General features: G+C 38.6%; 2 protein-coding genes across 4 annotated transcripts; both read left to right on the top strand.

The window, feature by feature from the left end:
- Window positions 1-832: 832 nt before the first annotated feature.
- LOC117986833 (cytochrome b5-related protein-like) lies at window positions 833-9100 on the top strand. 3 transcript variants are annotated; one of them, XM_069502112.1, is made up of 6 exons: window positions 833-838; window positions 4975-5195; window positions 6116-6528; window positions 6793-6981; window positions 7321-7545; window positions 7879-9100. In XM_069502112.1, exons 2-6 carry the CDS (start codon window positions 4980-4982, stop codon window positions 8171-8173), a joined length of 1338 nt encoding a protein of 445 aa, XP_069358213.1. In that variant the 5' UTR covers window positions 833-838; window positions 4975-4979; the 3' UTR covers window positions 8174-9100. The 3 variants fall into 3 exon arrangements, with proteins under 3 accessions (XP_069358213.1, XP_034829646.1, XP_069358212.1); XM_034973755.2 differs by lacking the exon at window positions 833-838 and adding an exon at window positions 2383-2549; XM_069502111.1 differs by lacking the exon at window positions 833-838 and adding an exon at window positions 4432-4462.
- Window positions 9101-12881: 3781 nt separating this feature from the next.
- On the top strand, window positions 12882-17813 carry LOC117986835 (cytochrome b5-related protein-like). The gene is made up of 5 exons (XM_034973757.1): window positions 12882-13097; window positions 14159-14571; window positions 15747-15935; window positions 16609-16833; window positions 17519-17813. The coding sequence occupies exons 1-5, from the start codon at window positions 12882-12884 to the stop codon at window positions 17811-17813; spliced, it is 1338 nt and encodes a 445-aa protein (XP_034829648.1).
- The last annotated feature ends 3299 nt before the right edge of the window (window positions 17814-21112 follow it).

Here is a 21112-nt window from a genome sequence, read left to right as displayed (position 1 = left end):
AGTGATTTAGTATTTTTCAAACCAGCAATGTAGAGCATGCAAAACTCGGGTCAATGCCCCGCCTACGACGCGGCATTGACTCCGAATGACCTTATTACGTAACGTTTGTTGAATTCATTGGCGTCAGTCAGATGTTTTATTTGCAACTAGCTTATGCTCGCGACTTCGTCCGCGTGGACTACACAAATTTCAAACCCCTATTTCACCCCCTTAGGGGTTGAATTTTCATAAATACTTTCTTAGCGGACGCCTACATCATAATAGCTATCTGCGTGCCAAATTTCAGCCCGATCCGTTCAGTAGTTTGAGCTGAGCGTTGATAGATCAGCCCCAGTCAGTCAGTCACCTTTTCCTTTTATATATTTAGATAAATATCGTAAACTTTTACAAAAATATAGGATATTTTTATATTTTTTCGCGTTTTCTTTTGTGGTGTCATATCAGTAATCATCAGTACTATCACCTGTCTTCGTTTTTGCCAGCGCTCTGGTTACACCCCGTATGCACAGACATGTAATAAAGTTTGTGTTCATTGTTTACACACGTAAATGTCCTTATATATTATGATTCTTAATGTTATAATAAAAAAAGCCTGTTCTCGCAAACTTGACTTTGAGAAGGTTAAACAACGACATTTTGCTTAATACAAGGTAAACAGAAGTTGTCAATGCTTTTAAAATTAATTCAAGATAAGTATGTGAATGGCCTAAGAGCCAGCGCGTGCCAGAGTAACCTTATTTTATAAAAGCTGTAAGTTTATCTGCGTACTGTCCCCAACACTGGGAGGAACGTTTGTTTGGATGTTTGTTTTGATCACGGTGGATTTGGGAGATAACAGGTAATAAAGGTGTAAAAAATCTTACGTCAAAGTGTACTGTCTAATTTTTTTTTTAAATTCGGACTAGTATTAGAAATCACGTCATGCATTGACAGACACTCAGTGTTGTGGGGACCCCCGCCATTAAACGTTAATAATTTATCAAACTTTAAAGGCAGTGGGTTGCCACCAAACTAAGTGTCTGACAATGCATGACGTGATTTCGAATAGTAGGTATTCCGAAGAAAATATTAAAAAAAAAAACGGCTAAGTGCGAGTCTGGCTCGCGCACCGAGTGTTCCGTACTACAATCGTATTTTTTCGACATTTTGCACGATAATTTCAAAACTATGATGCATAAAAATTAATAAAAAATCTGCTTTAGAATGCACAGGTAAAGCCCTTTCATATGATACCCCACTTATTATGGTTGTCTTCTTCGATTGAAAATACTAATTTAATTAATTTATTTTTGTGATGTAACGCTAAATTCACGGTTTTTAGATTTTTTCCCTCATGTCTGCTATAAGACCTACCTACCTGCCAAATTTTATAATTCTAAGTCAACGGGAAGTACCCTGTAGGTTTCTTGACAGACCGACAGACACACAGACAGACAGGCAGACTGACAGACAGACAACAAAGTGATCATATAAAGGTTCCGTTTTTCCTTTTGAAGTACGGAACCCTAAAAAATTAGACTTTTCACTTCGCCGTAAGATTTTTCACTCTTTAACAATACGCAGAGAAACTTTTAGGTTTTTTGAAATAACACACGTCTGGCACGTGCTAGCTCTCTGTCTAAAATAGAAGGTTTCAATGTTTTCAAAAACTTCTAAATCTATTACATTACTTTTTAATTTACTTGAGAGGGGTGCTCCTATGAAAAAAATATTATTAACTAGCTAATGCTCGTGACTTCGTCTACGTGGACTACACAAATTCACACCCCCACTTTTACCCAGAGTTGAATTTTCTAAAATCCTTTCTTAGCTGATCTCTATGTCGTATTAGCTATCTGCATACCAAATTTCAAAGTTTAAGGAGGTAAAATAGGGGTTCGAAATTTGTGTAGTCCACGCGGACGAAGTTGGGGTAAAAGCTGGTGCTTTCATACACCTACTAATTAAGCTGACCCGCCGCTATCGAAATATACTTCTATCAACACAAAATATATCATCATCATTTCAACCCATCGCCAGCTCACTATTGAGCACGAGTCTCTAGTCATAGTCCACCACGCTGGCCAAGTGCAGATTTGTAGACTTCGCCCACCTTTGAGAACATTATGGAGAACTCTCAGGTCTGCTCACGATGTTATCCTTCACCGTTAAATCATGAGATTTTTAATTGCTCTATTATAACGCACATAACTCCGAAAAGATACAGGTACATGCCCGGAATCGACATTTGACCTCCCGAATCTGGCCGTCGTCTGAACTACTAGGCTATCACCGCTAATATACCTAGAGTAGATAGGTATACATATACTGAACCCTGAAACGAGCCTAAAATGAATCGCGGGCGCAAGGCCATCGGCCCCCAGTCACAGCCAATCACTAACGGGCACTACACGATTGTGTTCTTCGTTATCAACAATAATAATAATTGTTATAATTACAATTCGAAATCAAACAAAACAGTGAATTCAAGGAAATTATATCATTGGGCTTATCAAACTGATAAATAAATAATTTGATTCGAATACTGTGCCTGGTTTTATAAAAATAGAGTGAGTATTCATTTGTTTTTCTTCATTGTATTATAATATACTAAGTAGGTACTTTTATTGAACTTTGAATAGCAGGTAATTTATTAGACACGTCACACGCAGCAGATTTATGTACGACTACGAGACCTATCTTGACAGCCAACGATTTTTTAGACAACGCTTTCGTTTATTTTTAGTTATTTTATTTTATCCATTTTTTTTTTCATTGAAAACGTCTCTTAAAATATATGTTGTAAATACTTATTTTATACTAAATAATGCCCGCGATTTCTTCTTATTTCTATTTTAGGTTAAAAGTAGTCTATGTCCTTTCCCGGCTTGTAAGCTAACTCTGTACCAAATTTCATCAAATCGGTTAAACCGTTGGGTCTTGAAAAGCTAGCTGACAGACAGACAAACAGACACACTTTCGCATTTATAATATTAGTATGGAAGTATGGATAACACTACAACGAAACATCATCATTGCATCGCCTTTTTTCAGAATGACTTAATAACACAATATTAAAATTTTCCATCGCGTAGCATAAAGGTTCGTACGCACCTGAGCGGCGCGGCGCGGCGCTTCAGTCCGACTGCAGAACGCGTCACCTCAGGCCGCTCGACGGTGCCTACCGCACTACAACTTCAGTACGCGGCACCTCGCGTCACTTGCGCGTCACTTTTATACCCGTTCGCGTACGAGCGCGAAGCGCCGCGCCGCGCCGCTGGGTATGTCGCACTAGCGTCACTGCACTGCGCGTCGCTTCGCTGCGCTTCAAAATATTCTCTCCAGCCGTGCCGCGCGGCAACGCGCGGTGAAGCGCTGTGCAGCGCCGCTCTAGTGCGATATGCGCCATACAAAATGATAGAAATGATATTTTGAAGCTCTGTGCCGCGACGTGCAGCTCGCTGAAGCGCCGCGCCGCGCCGCTCAGGTGCGTACGAACCTTAAGGCAAAAAAATAGTTGGTAGCTAATATTTTTTTATTATGATACTTACATAGTTAGTCAGTCATTATAATATGAAGTAGGTATACAACAGGTTTTAATGACTTCATGAATTATCCCAACAGTTAATTATTATTATACTAGCAGTTGCCCGTGACCTCGTCCGTGTAAAATTTCTGGTTTCTCATGAGATCATCATTTTCAGCTGCAAAAGGCCTCACTTACCAACTCTCTCGGTCTAACGTTAAGGCATGGAACCCAGAATACCTAAATGCCGATTTTCATATCTCTAACTTCAAAAATATAGGACTTTCATATAACCTTTCAACCCCCCATTTCACAAGAGTGGATTTTCGAAAAAAATTTTTAGTTGATACATAGGTACTTCTTAAAAAGAGCCTACCTTCCAAATTTCAAGTTAACAGTACTTAGTTAAAACTTGAAAACTTTCATCCCCTATTTTTCCAGCCTGGGGCGGACTTTCCACAATAACTTATGCAGATTTTTTAAATGCCGATTTTTACGTCGCTAACTTCAATAACATAGGACTTTCATATAACCCCCCCCCCCCCCGTTCACCCCCTTAGGAGGGCATTTCTCAAAACAGTTTCTTAGCTGACATCAACGTCCTAGAAAGAACCTAGCTTCCATATTTCCAGTTTATAGACTTTATTATTCCTGAGATTTCGTACTACCTAATGTGTCCACAGCAGTTGTGATTTTTATGGTGAATAATATAATGGTGAATCTCAGCTAGTTTTATTTTAGTATTCATAAGTTAACTAGCTGCGAATGTTTACAAAGTGACTTGTCAGAACTAGTGCAAGTTTTATTGCTAGTGGACACTTAGCCTAATGTTTGACAAGAATTTTTTGTGCGTCACGTAATAGCTATGCCCTATTAAGTGCCTCATTATAGTGCAAAAAAGTAGTCTCTTCACCTTCCTATTAACCCGCGCGTTGGTTCTTCGGATCGACTAAAATAGTTAGTAATACGAAATATCGGTAAGTATAATTATTATGTACCTACCATTGTATTTAAACAAAAATACTGAAAACAACGATTTATAAAGTAGTTTGTAAGCTGTAAAGTGTAATAATTATATACGGAACCCTAAAAGAGCGATTACTTTGTTGGTTTTTTTTTGTTTAAAAAACCGGCCAAGTGCAAGTCAGGCTCGCGCAACGACGCTCGGGTTCCGTACTACAGTCGTATTTTTTCGACATTTTGCACGATAATTCAAAAAACGTGACGCATAAAAATAAATACCAACACTGTCTTGTGCCGCCTGAATCCAGCAGCTCTCTGCGACTCGCCTGATGTCGTACGTCCACCTAGTGGGGGGTCTTCCAATGCTGTGGTCGCCATTCCAGCACCTTCTGACACCTTCAGACCCCAACGTCTATCGGTTTTTCAAACTATCATATCTAAAAAAGCTCTAACTACTCTATGGCGTGTTATGTCCAATCCTAATTTCTTTCTTGTCTATTTTTCAGATAAAATGGTTCCAGATCCTCATGAACGACAAGTTAGCTTCCCTAAGCTCTTATACCCTCTATACAAAAACATAGAACCGAGGACTGCTCAGCAATGGATATTTGCAAAGCAGGAAATCGACGGTGCCGAAGGTCTGTGGAGAATACATGACGGTATTTATGATTTGACTGATTTCGTTTCGTCACATCCTGGCGGATCACAGTGGCTTGAATTTACAAAGGTAGGTACATTATTTATACTCATCATTATTGTCAACCGATAAATGTCCACTGCTGTATATATAGGTCCGTACACCGAGGGTTCCGTACTCCAGTATTTTTTCGTCATTTTGCACGATAAATTAAAAACTATTATGGATAAAAATAAATAAAAATCTGTTTTAGAATGTAAGGGTAAAGTTCTTTCATATGATACTCCACTTGGTATAGTTATCTTACTTTGAAAATTGAAAATACTAATTATTTGATCGTGAACACATTTTTTTGTGATCTAACCATAAATTTACGATTTTCGGATCTTCCTTTACTTGTGCTATAAGAACTACCAACCTGTCAATCATGATTCTAGGTGAACAGGATGTACCCTATAGGTTTTGACAGACACGAAAGACGGACAGATGGACAGATAGACATACAGACAACGAAGTGATCCTACAAGGGTTCCTTTTTTTTCCTTTTGAGGTACGGAACCCTAAAAATATAGCTCTTCTTTAGATTATGAAATGAAATATTATGCTTTTTTTGTACACCATTATAAAACAATAAAGAACAAAAATAGACCATCTGGCGGCCTTATCGCTTAGAAGTGATCTCTATTTATTCTTTACGTACCTACTTCATTTTTAGACTTTATATCCACATTTTCTTATATCATGTGCAAGCAATATTGATTACTAGATGATGCCCGCGACTTCGTCCGCGTGGATTAAGGTTTTTAAAATTCCCGTGGGAACTCTTTGATTTTCCGGGATAAAAATGGATAGCCTATGTTCTTCCCCGGGATGCAAGCAATATCTGTACCAAATTTCGTCAAAATCGGTTGAACGGATGGGCCGTGAAAGGCTAGCAGACAGACAGACACACTTTCGCATTTATAATATTAGTATGGATATGGATAATTTCATAATTTTCCTGCTTTCAGGGAACGGATATTACAGAGGCTTTTGAAACACACCACATAAATAGCGCCGTGGCTGAAGCTCTGCTGCCGAAATATTTTATAAAGAGAGCAGAATCACCGCGGAATTCACCGTTCACATTCAAAGAGGACGGATTTTATAAAACTCTAAAACTTAAAATCGCTGCAAAACTTAAAGAATTACCACACGACGTGAGGAAAAAAAGTGATAATATCACAGAATTGCTCTTTGCATGTTTGCTGATCCTAAGCCCACTTTGTTGCTGGCTTTTGACAAAGAATCTAATATATGGAGCGGCCTCGACGGTGATTCTTGGCTTTATACTGAGTGGGCTCACTACTTGTGCCCACAACTATTTCCATAGGTCGGATAGTTGGCGCATGTACCTTTTCAACTTTAGCGGATTTTCCTACACGTAAGGCATTTGAATTTTGTACGCAATATTTGTTAAAATAACTAAGCGACTCATTGTTAAACCACATTTTGTCTCGTAACTTTTTTCCATAGTAAGTTTTAGCTTTGGATAATTACTTTTTTTTAATTTATTGTTAACAGAAATTTTAGTTGAGTAGGTACATTAAAATACACAGACCGCCATCCTCTAGAAACTGTAGACGTTTTTGTGAGGATGGCGAGTTTGCGTCCATTGTCCTTTGTCCTTTTAAAAAATGTTTTTCAGGGATTTTCGGATATCTCACTCTTTATCACACCACCTGCACACCAACACAGCAAATGATTTAGAGCTGAGTATGTTTCTGCCATTCCTGCAATATCTACCAAAACCAGACAAACCCATGTGGGCACAAATGGGGGCATTCTTCTACCCTGTCATATTTGCATTCACTAGTTTGGGTTTTATGGTGAAACAGTGAGTATTCAAATTTGTTTTCACGGCATACAAGCATGTTCATTTTTTGTTCTTCGTTTCGTTGACGTGTTGAATATTTCAATTATACTTAATATATGAAATTCAGCATTCGAATTCACAATATAATATCTTTTGATGTTTATAAAAATATTCTGATTTTGATTTTGTATGAAATCCATAAAAGCGAAGCCCATGCCCTTGTATACCTAGAAGTACTTAGTAATTTCAACTTCTATTCTAGTTACAACAAAATGCAACATTAAAAATGTTTCCGTCGCATGTTCTGTTTATTTTACCATTAAAGTTTTATATATTGTTTTATATGTTTGTATATTACAGCTTTGCAGATATCTTCACGAACTCAAATAATAAACGCTTTACATGGGACAGTATGATCCCATTTCTATTGCCTGTATGGATGTGGTTGTTAAGTGGTGTATCTCTGGCTTGGGTTTACACAGTATGGCTGGCGACAATGATGGTCTCAAGTATCTTCTTCGTTGGGTTTGGACTGACAGCTGGACATCATGCACACTCTAACTTCTTTGAGGGTGATATACCGAGGTACTTTGTCTTTGTTATATCTATACCTACTTAATAATAAAACTGTAACTGGTTTGTGTACATTAAAGCTATTTTGAAAATTTTAATCGAACGAACAATTATTGATTGAGCCAGTTTCACGCCGAACAAAACACAGAGCGTTTTTTAATGTTGTTTAATGGTTCTCATAATATGAGCTTTTGCCTTCATGTAACATTCGCTAAAATGCTCAATACAAGTTAGTGAATACTGAAGTTTATAAACGCCTTTAGATAAATAAATACGTACAACTACAATTATTCACTAATAACTTTATAATCTTACGCTATAATGCTTCAACGTCTTACTTTCCAGGGACGAATCCTTAGATTGGGGCATTCATCAAATGGATACGGTAATCGAAAGGCTCGAGAACATGGAAGACCACTTCAAATCAATCACGCGTTTTGGGGACCATGCACTACATCATCTGTTTCCGACGTTGGATCACGCGGAGCTAAAATATTTATATCCCACTCTATTGGAACACTGTGAAAAATTCGATACTCAACTCCGGATGACGACGTTTTATAACGCGCTGATAAGCCACAGCAAACAGCTTATAAGGAAATGGCCGAATAATTTTAAAAATATTATATGTACCAAATAAATATTAAAAACAAGATTCGCATCACGATTCACGAGCAGTTCCTACGTCTTGAGGGCTGAGGCAACAGACTAAGGCTGCCCAAATAATATTATAGAGACCGTTGACGCAAAAGACTTTTGTCAAATATAGAGATCGAAAGATTTTAGATTTTCTGTCTCAAAACAACCGTGTTGCGACAACAACAACGGTTGCGGCTTCTTCCAGCGACGATAAACAGACAAAATATGGCGAAAGCATGGATTTTCTAATAATATCACTAAAATGTCACCTGAGAGGTAAATTTTCTTTTAAAGTACACAGTAAGTGTTCTTTAAAAGACTTTAAAAACACTGTGTTTGACTGTGTATTAAAGATTAAGTCAATAAGTATTTTATTTAGTATTTAATCATAATTTACGCGTCTAATTTTGTTTATTCAGTTACAAGTTAGCCCATGACTGCAAATTCCACTAGATTTTATATTCAAGGGGGTATCAATAAATTCCTGAAAAAAGCCGGCAACGCAGTGGCGGTTTCTCTGGTGCTGCAAATTTCCATGGGCGGTGCACTTACATAACATTATTTATTTTACACACACATAACAGATATTTTAGAGATATTTAACCTCCCTGCTCATTTGCACTCTATTTATAATGTATTAAAAACTAAAAATTTGCACGTTATAAATAATAAGTAGGTATAGCAAGAAGACTTAAAACTAAACAAGACTGTAAAATTTCGATAGTAGGTAAAATGTACCAAACTTTAAAAAATAATTGTAAAATTAAAATAACCTCACTTTACTGTCTTGGAATTTATTTAACAAATTATAAGGTTTGTGATATTTGATATTTTTTATGGCTGTGGTTTAAGTATGAGAATGTACATTGTATGGGTAAGGTTTTAAGGTAATGCGTATTAATCCTTAAAATAAATATTATAATAGTGACGTGATGTCGTGTATTTTATGACCCCTTTTCCCATCTCTCAACTCAACATCAACTTCTTCTCTTCTTGAGAATTTAATAGAGCAAACATTGATACCTGTCTATCTCTCTGTACGCCGCCATTTATTCATTGCTAAGGGTAATAAACCCTTTCAATAATGGTTGGGGTTCAGAGAATAAGGCAAGAGGGCTTCCTGATCCCTGACCACATAATATGGTACGCCTAAAGTACGATTTCAAACCTTTTTTTTTCGTGAGGAAAATCCATCATGGATCCACCGGCCACGGGGGTGCACAGTGGTAATGTCGAACTCCTACCGACTAAAAACCTCACGAAGTTCCACCCCACCGCTGACGACGGAGCACAAGGGACCAACAACGCCTCGTTGCTCCGTCAGCGAATGTCCGCCGCAGCAGACCCACCACTGGGGCACTACGTGCTCCCAAACACCGTTAGAGGCATGCCGGAACCACAGCACGCCAACCAACCCGAGGACCACATTGTGAGCGACGGACCGCTCCGTGTCCATCATCCACGGATCCTCACGAGGGCTAGGGCTTGCGGGGAGGGCCATTTACGATTTCAAACCTGGTTTAACGATTAGATAATATTATCAGATATCAAGGATAATAACCGAGACCGGAGAGGGATATGTGGCCTAAGTAGTTGTTAGAACACATATCAGTCGATTGCGATCACATTGCGATCGTTAATAAGCTACGTTGACCCAAGTCGTTAACTGGAAGGGTGACTGACTATGATAGTTTTTTTAGGACTTTTTCGCCTCCTCCATGCCTCAACGAGCACATTAAACTATCGGTCCCGGTTATTAATTATCACTAACATCTGATATTAACTGTAATTTGACCTAGGGACGAAATCTTGTTCTCGTCGGTAACTTATCCAGTTATTGACTTGGTCACAGTGGCGGATTTGCCCTAAGGCCCAGTAGGCCCGGGCCTAGGGCGGCTAGATATTAGAGGCGGCCAATCATGACAAAAATCACTTTTTTTTAACAACAAAAAAAATTGCGCCTGCTCCGCTTGCGCTCCTATTTATCATTGGATTGTATTTTACTGACAAATCAAAAGAAACATTTTTAATCCCCCCCCCCTCCTCCCTCCCCAATCAACTCATAGCTATGACTATGATTAATGGGTGTTGAGAAAGGAGCGGCTGGTACTTACGAAATCCTGGGGCCTAGGGCGGCCAAGACTGCAAATCCGCCACTGCTTGGTCACCAACATGATCGACCATTTTCGATATTAAAATTGTTTAGCTGTATCGTGAGGTGCAATTAGCACTTTCATTACAAGCTACCACAACGTTTTAGAGGGCCATCGACCATTAAACCTAATTGTATTACAGAGCAAATTACAAAGGGACGGGTCGGGACTCCTGCCACAGTCTACAAACCTTTAAAATTTATTCGCGTGCGGTTTGCGTTCATAAAATAAAGGACTTGATAGTATGTATGTAGTAGTTTTAACATTGGCAAAGAAATTCAACAAAATACTGGGCCCTAGTATCGAAATAAAATTAATGCTTCTAGAGACTAAGTACTAATTAGCTTATTACTTATTTGAGAGCCTCAATAGCTCAACCGGTAAAGGAGTGGACTGAAAACCGAAAAGGTCGACGGTTCAAACCCCGCCCGTTGCAGTTTTGTCGTACCTACTCCTAGCACAAGCCTGACGCTTAGTTGGAGGAAAGGGGAATATTAGTAATTTAACATGGCTAATATTCTTTAAAAAAAAATTATCCATATCCATACTAATATTATATTAAGCTGTGGTAGCCTAGTGGTTAGGACGTCCGCCTTCCAATCGGAGGTCGGGGGTTCGATCCCGGGCACGCACCTCTAACTTTTCGGAGTTATGTGCGTTTTTAAGTAATTAAAATATCACTTGCTTTAACGGTGAAGGAAAACATCGTGAGGAAACCTGCATGCCTGAGAGTTCTCCATAACGTTCTTAAAGGTGTGTGAAGTCTGCCAATCCGCACATGGCCAGCCTGGTAGACTATAGCCAAAACCTTTCTCACTCTGAGAGGATACCCGTGCTCTGTAGTGAGCCGGCGATGGGTTGATCATGATGATGATGATACTAATATTATAAATGCGAAAGTGTGTCTGTCTGTCCGTCCGTCTGTCTGTCTGTCTGTCTGTCTGTCTGTCTGTCTGTCCGTCCGTCTGTCTGTCTGTCTGTCTGTCTGTCTGTCTGCTAGCCTTTCACGGCCCATCCGTTCAACCGATTTCAACAAAATTTGGTACGGAAAACGGAAGTTCTCCATAAAGTTCTCAAGGTGAGTGAAGTCTGTCAATCTGCACTGGGCTAGCATGGCAGAATACGGCCTAAACTCTTCTCATTCTCAAAGGAGACCCGTGCTCAATAGTAGGCCGGCGATAAGTTGAGCATGATGAATATGAAAAAATAGACATAGTTACCTATTTGAATTTTGATAACAATTATGATAAACATTCATTCGATTGAGTACATAATTAGTGAGTTGCCCAAAAGACAGCAGATAACATTTTTTGGGTTCCGTACCTCAAAAGGAAAAACGGATCCCTTATAGGATTGTTGTTGTCTGTCTGTCTGTTTGTCTGACAAGAAACCTACAGGGTACTTCCCGTTGACCTAGAATCATGAAATTTGGCAGGTAGCTAGGTCTTATAGCAGACAGCGGAAAAATCGGAAAATCGTGAATTTGTGGTCACGTCACAAAAAAAATTAAATGTGTTTTGAAAAAATGATTAGTATTTTCAACTTATAACGTAAGATTACTATACCAAGTGGGGTATCATATGAAAGGGCTTTACCTGTACGTTCTAAAACAGATTTTTATTTATTTTTATTTTGCATAATAGTTTTTGATTTATCGTGCAAAATGACGATAAAATACGACTGTAGTACGGAACCTTCGGTGCGCGAGCCTGACTCGCACCTGGCCGGTTTCTTTATGAAGTTATTTAGATTGCTGTGGCCTTTCACAGCCAACCTATTCTGTGATCTGAGCGCGTACCCATCACTGTTTGTATATTTTTTCGTTATCAACAAAATAATTTATAAATATTATCTATATAGTTAGAATTTGTAATCATTCGAAACCATGAGTTCGAGAAAATATCATTGAATTAACAAAATTTATATACCTAATATAGAAACATAAATTGGATACGACTACATACTGTGCCTGAATTTAAAAAAAGCAAGGTAAGTAAGTATTAAATTGTCCTTATAAAATAGTTGTATAAAAAGTAATACTTATATTTATTTGGCAAGTTTGTACGCTTTTAAAATAGATTAAGTATTAGTTACTTTTTATGAAATAACTTACGATATCTTATAACTAGCTTATGCTTGCGACTTGCGTCCGCGTGGACTAATTTCAAAGCCCTATTTCACCAACACTATTTAAAACATAATAGTAGGTACTTTGAGTAAAAAGTACTTGAGTGCTTTGAGTACTTTGAGTAAATGGGACTGGGCAGGTCATGTGTGCCGTATGCCAGATGAGTTATGGGCAAAATCTGCTTCTTTTTGGACGCCTCAGAATCATCAACGCCAGCGTGGTCGGCCGAGACGATGTTGGCGTGATGAATTAGATAAATTTACAGTTACGTGGCCTGAAGAGGCACGAAAGAGAAAATTGTGGAAGGATCGGAGGGAGGCCTTTGCCCAGACGTGGGACAGTACAGGCTGATTTAGATTAGATTAGATTAGTCGGTACTTTATTGTGCTTACCTTTCTTAAAAGTTTGTCCTTGTTTTTTAAGATACAATGGTTCCAGATCCTCACAAACGACAGATTAGCTTCCCTAAGCTCTTATACCCACTACACAAAAACATAGAACCTAGAACACCCCAGCAATGGATATCTGGAAAGCAGAAAGTCGACGGTGCCGAAGGTCTGTGGAGAATACATGATAATATTTATGATTTGACTGATTTCGTTTCGTCACATCCTGGCGGATCACAGTGGCTTGAATTAACAAAGGTAGGTACATTATTTATACTCATCATTATTGTCACACGATAAATGTCCACTGCTGGATATATAGGTCTCTTGTAAGGACTTCCACATACCTAGGTATAACGATCTTGGACTGCGCCGCCTGAATCAGTGGGTCACTGCGACTCGTTTATTGTCGTCTGCCTACCTAGTGGGCGGTCTGCCAACGCTGTTCTTTCCTTGAGATCCCAACGTCTATCAGTTCTTCAAACTTAGTATGTGTCCTGCTTATTGCTACTTCAGCTCTGCAACCCGTGAAGCTATGTCGATTGTTCTGGTTCTTCTACGTATTGCGTCAAGTAGGTGAACTGTCATTCAAGGCTCATCATTTTAATTGATTTTGACCTTAATTTTGACGAATGTATAAAATTAAATTTTGATGAAGTTTTGTATAGAGATAGCTTGTATCCCGGAGTTCCTACGGAATTTTCAAAACCTAACTCCACGTGGGCGCAGTCGCGGGCATCATCTAGTGACAATATAATATTTTATCTACATTGAAAAGAGGTAGCCAGTGCAATGGCTGTGACCTCTAGTTTCATCTTTCATTCAGCCGATAAAATTATTATATTTTTTAAATTAAAGAAACATTTTTAAAAATACGGTTGAATGGGTCCCACTAGCAGCGGGGTAGAGCCCAAGCAATCGGTGGTCAGGGCTCCAAATTCAGGAATAACCTTACTACAAGTACCTACGGGCCGTCTCAATACATTGAATAATTTATTTACTAAGTCTCAAAACCGCTTTCTGTGTCCTGCCCTTAATTCGACAGTCAAGCGAAAACTATTTTGTCTTTTGCGTCAGTATAAATAATAATTGCTAACCGTATTTTTTAGAAATGTTTCTTTAATTTGTTTTTACTATACATTTAATGAGTGAGGAGATCTGTAGGAGAAGCAGTAGTTGTGGAACCAGAGTAATCGCCATCTCTTTCTTAAGGCCGATCTATAATATTTCCTGCCGGCTACTGTAGCAACATTTTATATATTGCCATGTACTATTATTATCAGTTATTATATTATTGATTACAATTTTCCTGCTTGCAGGGAACGGATATAACAGAGGCTTTTGAAACACACCACATAAATAGTGCCGTAGTTGAGGTTTTGCTGCCAAAATACTTTATAAAGAGAGCAGAATCGCTGAGAAATTCGCCATTCACATTCAAAGGGGATGGATTTTATAAAACTCTCAAACCTAAAATTGCTGCAAAACTTAAAGAATTACCACACAATTTGAGAAAGAAAAGTGACTATGTCACAGACTTTCTCTTAGGGGTTGTGTTGATACTAAGCCCATTTTGTTGCTGGCTTTGGACAAAGAATTTAATATATGGAGCGGCCTTGACAGTGATCCTTGGCTTTATACTGAGTGGGCTCACTACTTGTGCCCACAATTATATTCATAGGTCGGATAGTTGGCGCATGTACCTTTTAAATTTTAGTGGATATTCCTACGCGTAAGGCATTCAAATTTTATATTCACTACATTTTTTAAAGCGACACCGACATTCTTTAAATAGATTAGCTCAAATTATGATAGAACAATATCTTAAATATTTAAATAACATTTAATTTCTTACTTTTTAAATATTTTAAATCTGGTGACTGACCTGTATAATTTGAACAGATTGTATGTAACAAGCCCCTTGTCTCCCACACGGGGCTTTGCGTGGGGAACACTTTTGATTTGACCGCGATTTGACGAAATATATGAAAGGGTTCTTGTAGAAACTTATCTAGGCACCTTTTGTATGATATCTAGGATATTCGTGGCAGAGAACGGGCTGGCAACCGCCGTGTGTGTCGCAGCTACCGCCGTCGCGTCTCCCGCGGAAGTGTACCTATGCGTCCCTATGACGTTAGTTTCAGGGCCCGGAAACTTTTAAAATCCATACTAATATTATAAATGCGAAAGTGTGTCTGTCTGTCTGTCCGTCTGTCTGCCAGCCTTTCCCCGCCCATCCGTTCTACCGGTTTTGACGAAATTTAGTACAGCATCCCATTATTTAGAAGTTTAGTAGTTTAGCTTGCATCCCTTCCCCGGGATGCAAGCTATATACTTTTTATCCCAGAAAATCAAAGAGTTCCCACTGGGCATCAGCTAGTTATAATTATAGTAATACTATGTTGATAAAATCGTACTCAAACGTCAGCGTTAGCCCGAGGAAGGCTGCCAAAAGTGGTAGCTGCGAGATCCATCGCAGTCGCCGCACCGTAGACATCGTTGTTGCCCACCGCTACGCGTCACAGAACGCCCCACGTCTTCATAAATGGGGCCACACTTTGCCATTATGTTTGTCTATGTACCTATGTGCAACTTCGTGGACAATGCCCCGCGTCTCCCTTATAAGCCTGCTGCTTCACGTGCTGTCTTTCCGTAAACAGAGGAAAAGCGTAACGCGCCGCGTCTCCCCGAATGAGCCCTTCGTATAAGTTAGTACAGTGAGCCAAGTCACTCACTCAAGTAGCACGCTCATTGCGAATGTTATGTTAATACAATTCTAGGTCAGTCGCCAACTTTACTACTATTTTATTGAATTATTCAGATTGATTAATCTGGTCTGAATTAAATATTAAGTTTCTATTCAAAGTTTAATCTTATTTAATTAAAATAATATAAAATACATTTCAGTGAATTCCGGATTTCTCATGCTTTATCACACCATCTGCACACAAATACAGCAAATGATATAGAGTTGAGTTTCCTTCTGCCACTTCTGAACTATTTCCCAAGCCCAAACAAACCCTTATGGACGCAAGCAGCAGGAGTCTTCTACCCTATCATATTTGTATTCTTTGGTTTGGTTCTTATGGTGAAAAAGTGAGTATTCAAAACTGCACTCCTACAGTCGAATCAAGGGCAGGATACAGAAAGCGGTATTGAGACGGCTCGTACAGTGTATCACTATACAGTGGAGATACTCCTCAGTTTGAAGCTCTGACTATCGGCGTCATGGGCTCTGTCTACTGCTAGTGGGACCCATTCAACCGTATTTTACTTTGGCTTCAAATTACGCATTGTACTCATGATACAATATGTATGAATATAAAAGAAAAAGCTGTCTAACTGACTGACTGATCTATTGAAGCAAAGCTCAAACTACTAGACGGATACTGAAATTTGGCATGCAGATAGATAGGTATTAGGACGTAGATATCCGCTAAGAAAGGATTTTTGGGAAGTCAAATTTTACGGACTATACAAATCATGCCCGTGTGGAATGGTGCCAAGAATACTGGCTGCATTTAAATAAATAAAATATTAACAAAACAATAATAAAATAAAACAAGTGTTAAGTATTAGTAAGGCTATGCTTGGCGCATTATAAACGCAGTGCAAATAACACGCAACGCACAATCGAATAAGTTCATTTGAATTATTTTAGTGTGCTGGGTCACGAATATCAATTTCGTAGGTGCTGGGTTATTTTCTTTGATGGCCACAAACGCACTGCATAACGTCATAAATTATTTTTTTAATGTTTATATTACAGCTTTGCAGATATCTTCATCAAATTAAATAATAAAAACCTCTCATGGGACAGTATGATATTGTTTCTTTTGCCTGTATGGATGTGGTTGTTGAGTGGAGTATCTCTGGCTTGGGCTATCGTTGTATGGCAGGTGACAGTCATGGCATCAAGTATCTTCTTCGTTGTCTTTGGACTGACAGCTGGACATCACGCGCACACTAACTTTTTTGAGGGCGATGTACCGAGGTAAGGTGTTGTCTAGATCACTCGACCTTCGTCCTCTACTTGCTTGCGAAAATCTGAATATTGTATAGAAGTAGGCGTTACGTTGCGGAAGTCCATGATATACAATGAACCAAAGGTAAAAAAAATTGCAATTGTGCATTGTAAGGTCTACATCTCCTGAGGATGCTCCGGTGTCGGGGCGAAACGTGCGTCGAGTGTGTTTAGGATTTATGTGGTGCCGCGTGGTGGTGGTACGTATTGCTTGCCTGGTGGCATGTTTAGCAGTGGGAGGGCGGGCGGTGCATTTCGCATGCTGCATGTTGCACCATACAGATTCGACCTGTTTCAGCGGATTATAGCAAATTAAGCTTTTGGTTCATTGTAAAATCTAAATATATAAAAGGAAAAGGTGTCTGACTGACTGACTGACTGACTGATCTATCAAGAAAGGATTTTTGAAAATTCAACCCCAAAGGAAACAGGGGTTTGAAATTTGTGTAGTCCACGCGGACGAAGTCGCGAGCATAAGCTAGTCTCATTATAAAATCAGTTCTGCCGTTTCGAATATTACCTAATTCAAACAGTCAGACAGAAAAATTGGGAAGGTGTGTTTCAAGTTTCAACAACGATTAAATGGCAATTATTTAGAAATAACAGAAAATTAAATTTCAATTTAAAAAAAAACATTCGACGTCTTTTCTTCCAGGGATGAGTCTTTAGATTGGGGCATTCATCAACTGGATACGGTAATCGAAAGGGTCGAGAACATGGAAGACCACTTCAAATCAATCACGCGTTTCGGGGACCATGCACTACATCATCTGTTTCCGACGTTGGATCACGCGGAGCTAAAATATTTATATCCCACTCTATTGGAACACTGTGAAAAATTCGATACTCAACTCCGGATGACGACGTTTTATAACGCGCTGATAAGCCACAGCAAACAGCTTATAAGGAAATGGCCGAATAATTTTAAAAATATTAAATGTACCAAATAAATATTAAAAACAAGATTCGCATCACGAGCAGTTCCGACTTGAGTTGAAGCAAACAGAATGCTCAAATAAATAAAATAAAGATCGTTGACTCAAATGACTTTTGATTCTATCTCTACTTATGTTAGATGCATTTTTAAATTGTGAGCTTGATGATCATTTAACTATACTTTGTAGTGTTTTGCTATTTCAATGGATTTGTTTAGTAAAATGAAGTAATTAATTTGGGAATTGAGTACCTGCATAATTAATAATTTCTAGGATTTCATAATATCCAAGGAAATTCTCAAAATCACTGATAACGCCATTTCCCTGTGACGCATTTCATATTAATATTATTAAAGCCATGTTGAGGCAGTATTTAAGAAGCCTAGTGTGTTTTTCGTCAATGGTAAACTTAATTTATTTAAATAAAATCCATACTAATATTATAAATACGAAAGTGTGTCTGTTTCTATCTATCTGTTACCTTTTAACAGCCCATCCACTTATCTAATTTTAATGGATTTTGGTACAGAGAACTTGCATCCCAGAGATGGATATATATCTACTTACTACTTTGTAACCTGAAAAAATTAGTAAAGAATGGGCACGAGATTTTTAGAAAATCTAAATCCACGCGGATGAAGTCGCGGCAACAGCTATAAAAAAGATATAGGGACCAAAACAATAAGCAGAGCAAACAAGAAGTTACTAAGAGCTAGCGCGCGCCACGGTAAATTTCCGTACGTTTTTTTTCGCAAAATCTGTGAACTACATAGAAGCGCGCGGAACTAATTTCGAACCGGATTTTTATACATTAAAATTCAAATTTACGGATTTTAAAACGCACTGCAACTCGCCGCACCGTGGTTCGCCTACCATTCGTTCATTGAAACATGATAGACAGAATAATTAGACCACGGCTCGGAATTACAAAGTAATTAAGTTGGTCGCACCCCGCCGCAACGTTTTTGCTGGCCTTTGAGCGAACTTATATACCATTACATGAGCTAATCACGAACACAAAGGTTGAATAATTTGAGAAACCAATGTGATTAGTTTATTAAGTAGGTAAGTACAATGTGCAAATGTACAGGATAGAAACAAGCTTTACATTGCGAAAGTCCATCAAATACAAGGAACCATAAACTTTATTTATAATGCGCCAAAACAGAGAAAAATGTCTGTATATGATACAACGTGCCGCATGCGATATGCACCGCCCGGTCTCCCACTACCACAACTACTTACCACACTAAATATACAGAAAAAGATGTAAGTCCCATTTAATTTTATTCTATAGAACTTGACGTCATAGGGGTGAAATTTTTCTAGCCTACGCGGACGAAGTCGCGAGCATAAGATAGTACTTAATAAGCGTAGGTATGTACTGACTAAGTAGGAATAAGTTGCTAAGTATCCATGTAAATACTGTACTGTATGTGTTCCAATATAAAAAAGCCTCACATAGTAGCCGCGTCTCGCTACTACTCTTGTTTCTTAAGCCTATACTACTGCTCCACTCCGTCGGTGTGCCTTACACCTTAATGGAATATTTGACATAATATTAAACTACAATAATTTACGCATAAACGAATTCATTATCACAAATTATTTACTGGTAATACCGGCTTCCATGTAACTACACAATAGTGGTCGTTTAGTGGCACATTAAAGAGATTTACGTAGCATCGTGTTGTGGCTCCTCATTATTCTAATAATTACGTAAATGCTTTACAAGGGCTAAGCTTGATGAAACTTTATGTGTTTAGAACCTATGGCCTGACCGTAACTTGCATTTTACTTTGCCATCAAAGTAAAATGCAAATTACGGTCACTCCAGTTTGCCATAACTGTAAATGTATGCGATCGTTCTATTTACATTCTTGAGCCGCCTAATATTCAATACACTTAGATCATCATGATCAACCCATAGCTGGCTCACTACAGAGCACGGGTTTCCTCTCAGAGGGAAAAGGGTTTATAGTCTACCACGCTGGCCATGTGCGGATTGGTAGACTTCACACACCTTTAAGAACATTATGGAGAACTCTCAAGCATGCAGGTTTCCACACGATGTTATCCTTCACCGTTAAAGCAGATTTAATTACTTAAAACGCACATAACTCCGAAAAGTTAGAGGTACATGCCCGGGATCGACCCCGAGCTCCGATTAAGTAGAAGGCGGACGTCCTAACTACTAGGCTATCACAGCGTTAGGCTCACTTCGAAGTGATCCTTTTTTCTTTTGAGGTACGGTACCCTATAAATAGACAGGTGTCCGTCCTATCACAAATATACCACTACCACGCTAAAGTCAAATAATAGAGCTACTGATGAAGTTTAATTTCAAACTCATTACGAACGATCCTTTTGTGACATAGGTACATTGACATACGAGTGTTGTTACATAATATATATCATTACTAATTGCACTTGCGTAAAACAAAACAGATGTCCTTTATGTTATGCGTTAGAACGTGGACACAGCATTAAGCTATTTGAAATGTACATTTCCTCAATAATATCAGTAAATACGCCCTTGCTCTTTTCATATCCTTTCTGTTCTGGTATCCGTATTTCCTGTCACGAATAACTTGAGTAGCTTCAAGATATTAAAGAATTAGATATTCTAGGTAAGCGCACTCCAATCAAGACATTATCGTTGTTATTAGGGATCCGTACATCCGAATGAAAAAAACGGAACCCTTATAATATCACTCGTGTCCGTCCGTCATTCACAATCGATTTGCTCTGAATCTAGTGGACCGATTACTTAAGTTGAAAGGTTTTCTGAGACCCAAACATGGACTTGTAACGTAAATAAATGAATTTTGAATATAGGGGTCACTTTTGGGGGGGCAAATTAGAAATTTTAAAAAAAAGTTTTGCAGTTGTAGGTACCGTGTGTTCAAATGAAAGAGCCTGTTGTGAAAATCTCATACTTTTTTTTATTTTATTTTTATCGTAAAGTACTGACACCAGTACTTTACTACCATTACAATCTAGCCTATGAGAGAGGCTAATAAGCAATATTATATTAACCTAAACTTATAAACGTAAAATCTCATAGGTACTGAAATCTATGAAAATTGACAATCGGTCTTCTATTCGAAAGGTCCAGGGTTCGGTCCTAGGCATGTTCCTCCACACCTTTACGGAGTGTTTTTAGGCGGGTGGAGGAAACATCTTGAGGAAACCTGCATGTCTGCCAATCCGCAGTTGGCCAAGTTAGCCGGCGGCGATGGGTTTATCATGATGATGATTATGATGATTTTATTACTTGCTTTCGTACGATCAATGTGCTTAACTTACTTATA

The sequence above is a fragment of the Maniola hyperantus genome, chromosome 12 (genome assembly GCF_902806685.2).
Source record: "Maniola hyperantus chromosome 12, iAphHyp1.2, whole genome shotgun sequence".
Classification (NCBI taxonomy): Eukaryota; Metazoa; Arthropoda; class Insecta; order Lepidoptera; family Nymphalidae; genus Maniola; species Maniola hyperantus.
This window is presented reverse-complemented; position numbering and strand designations above follow the sequence as displayed.

Bases quoted from the DNA above. Each gene is read 5' to 3' on its own strand.
- LOC117986833 (XM_069502112.1), top strand. From the start codon at position 4,980: ATGGTTCCAGATCCTCATGAACGACAAGTTAGCTTCCCTAAGCTCTTA. The intron at 6,529-6,792 runs GTAAGGCATTTG...AATGTTTTTCAG, and splicing joins TTTAGCGGATTTTCCTACAC to GGATTTTCGGATATCTCACT. The intron at 7,546-7,878 runs GTACTTTGTCTT...CTTACTTTCCAG, and splicing joins TTTGAGGGTGATATACCGAG to GGACGAATCCTTAGATTGGG.
- LOC117986835 (XM_034973757.1), top strand. From the start codon at position 12,882: ATGGTTCCAGATCCTCACAAACGACAGATTAGCTTCCCTAAGCTCTTA. The intron at 13,098-14,158 runs GTAGGTACATTA...TCCTGCTTGCAG, and splicing joins AGTGGCTTGAATTAACAAAG to GGAACGGATATAACAGAGGC. The intron at 14,572-15,746 runs GTAAGGCATTCA...AATACATTTCAG, and splicing joins TTTAGTGGATATTCCTACGC to TGAATTCCGGATTTCTCATG.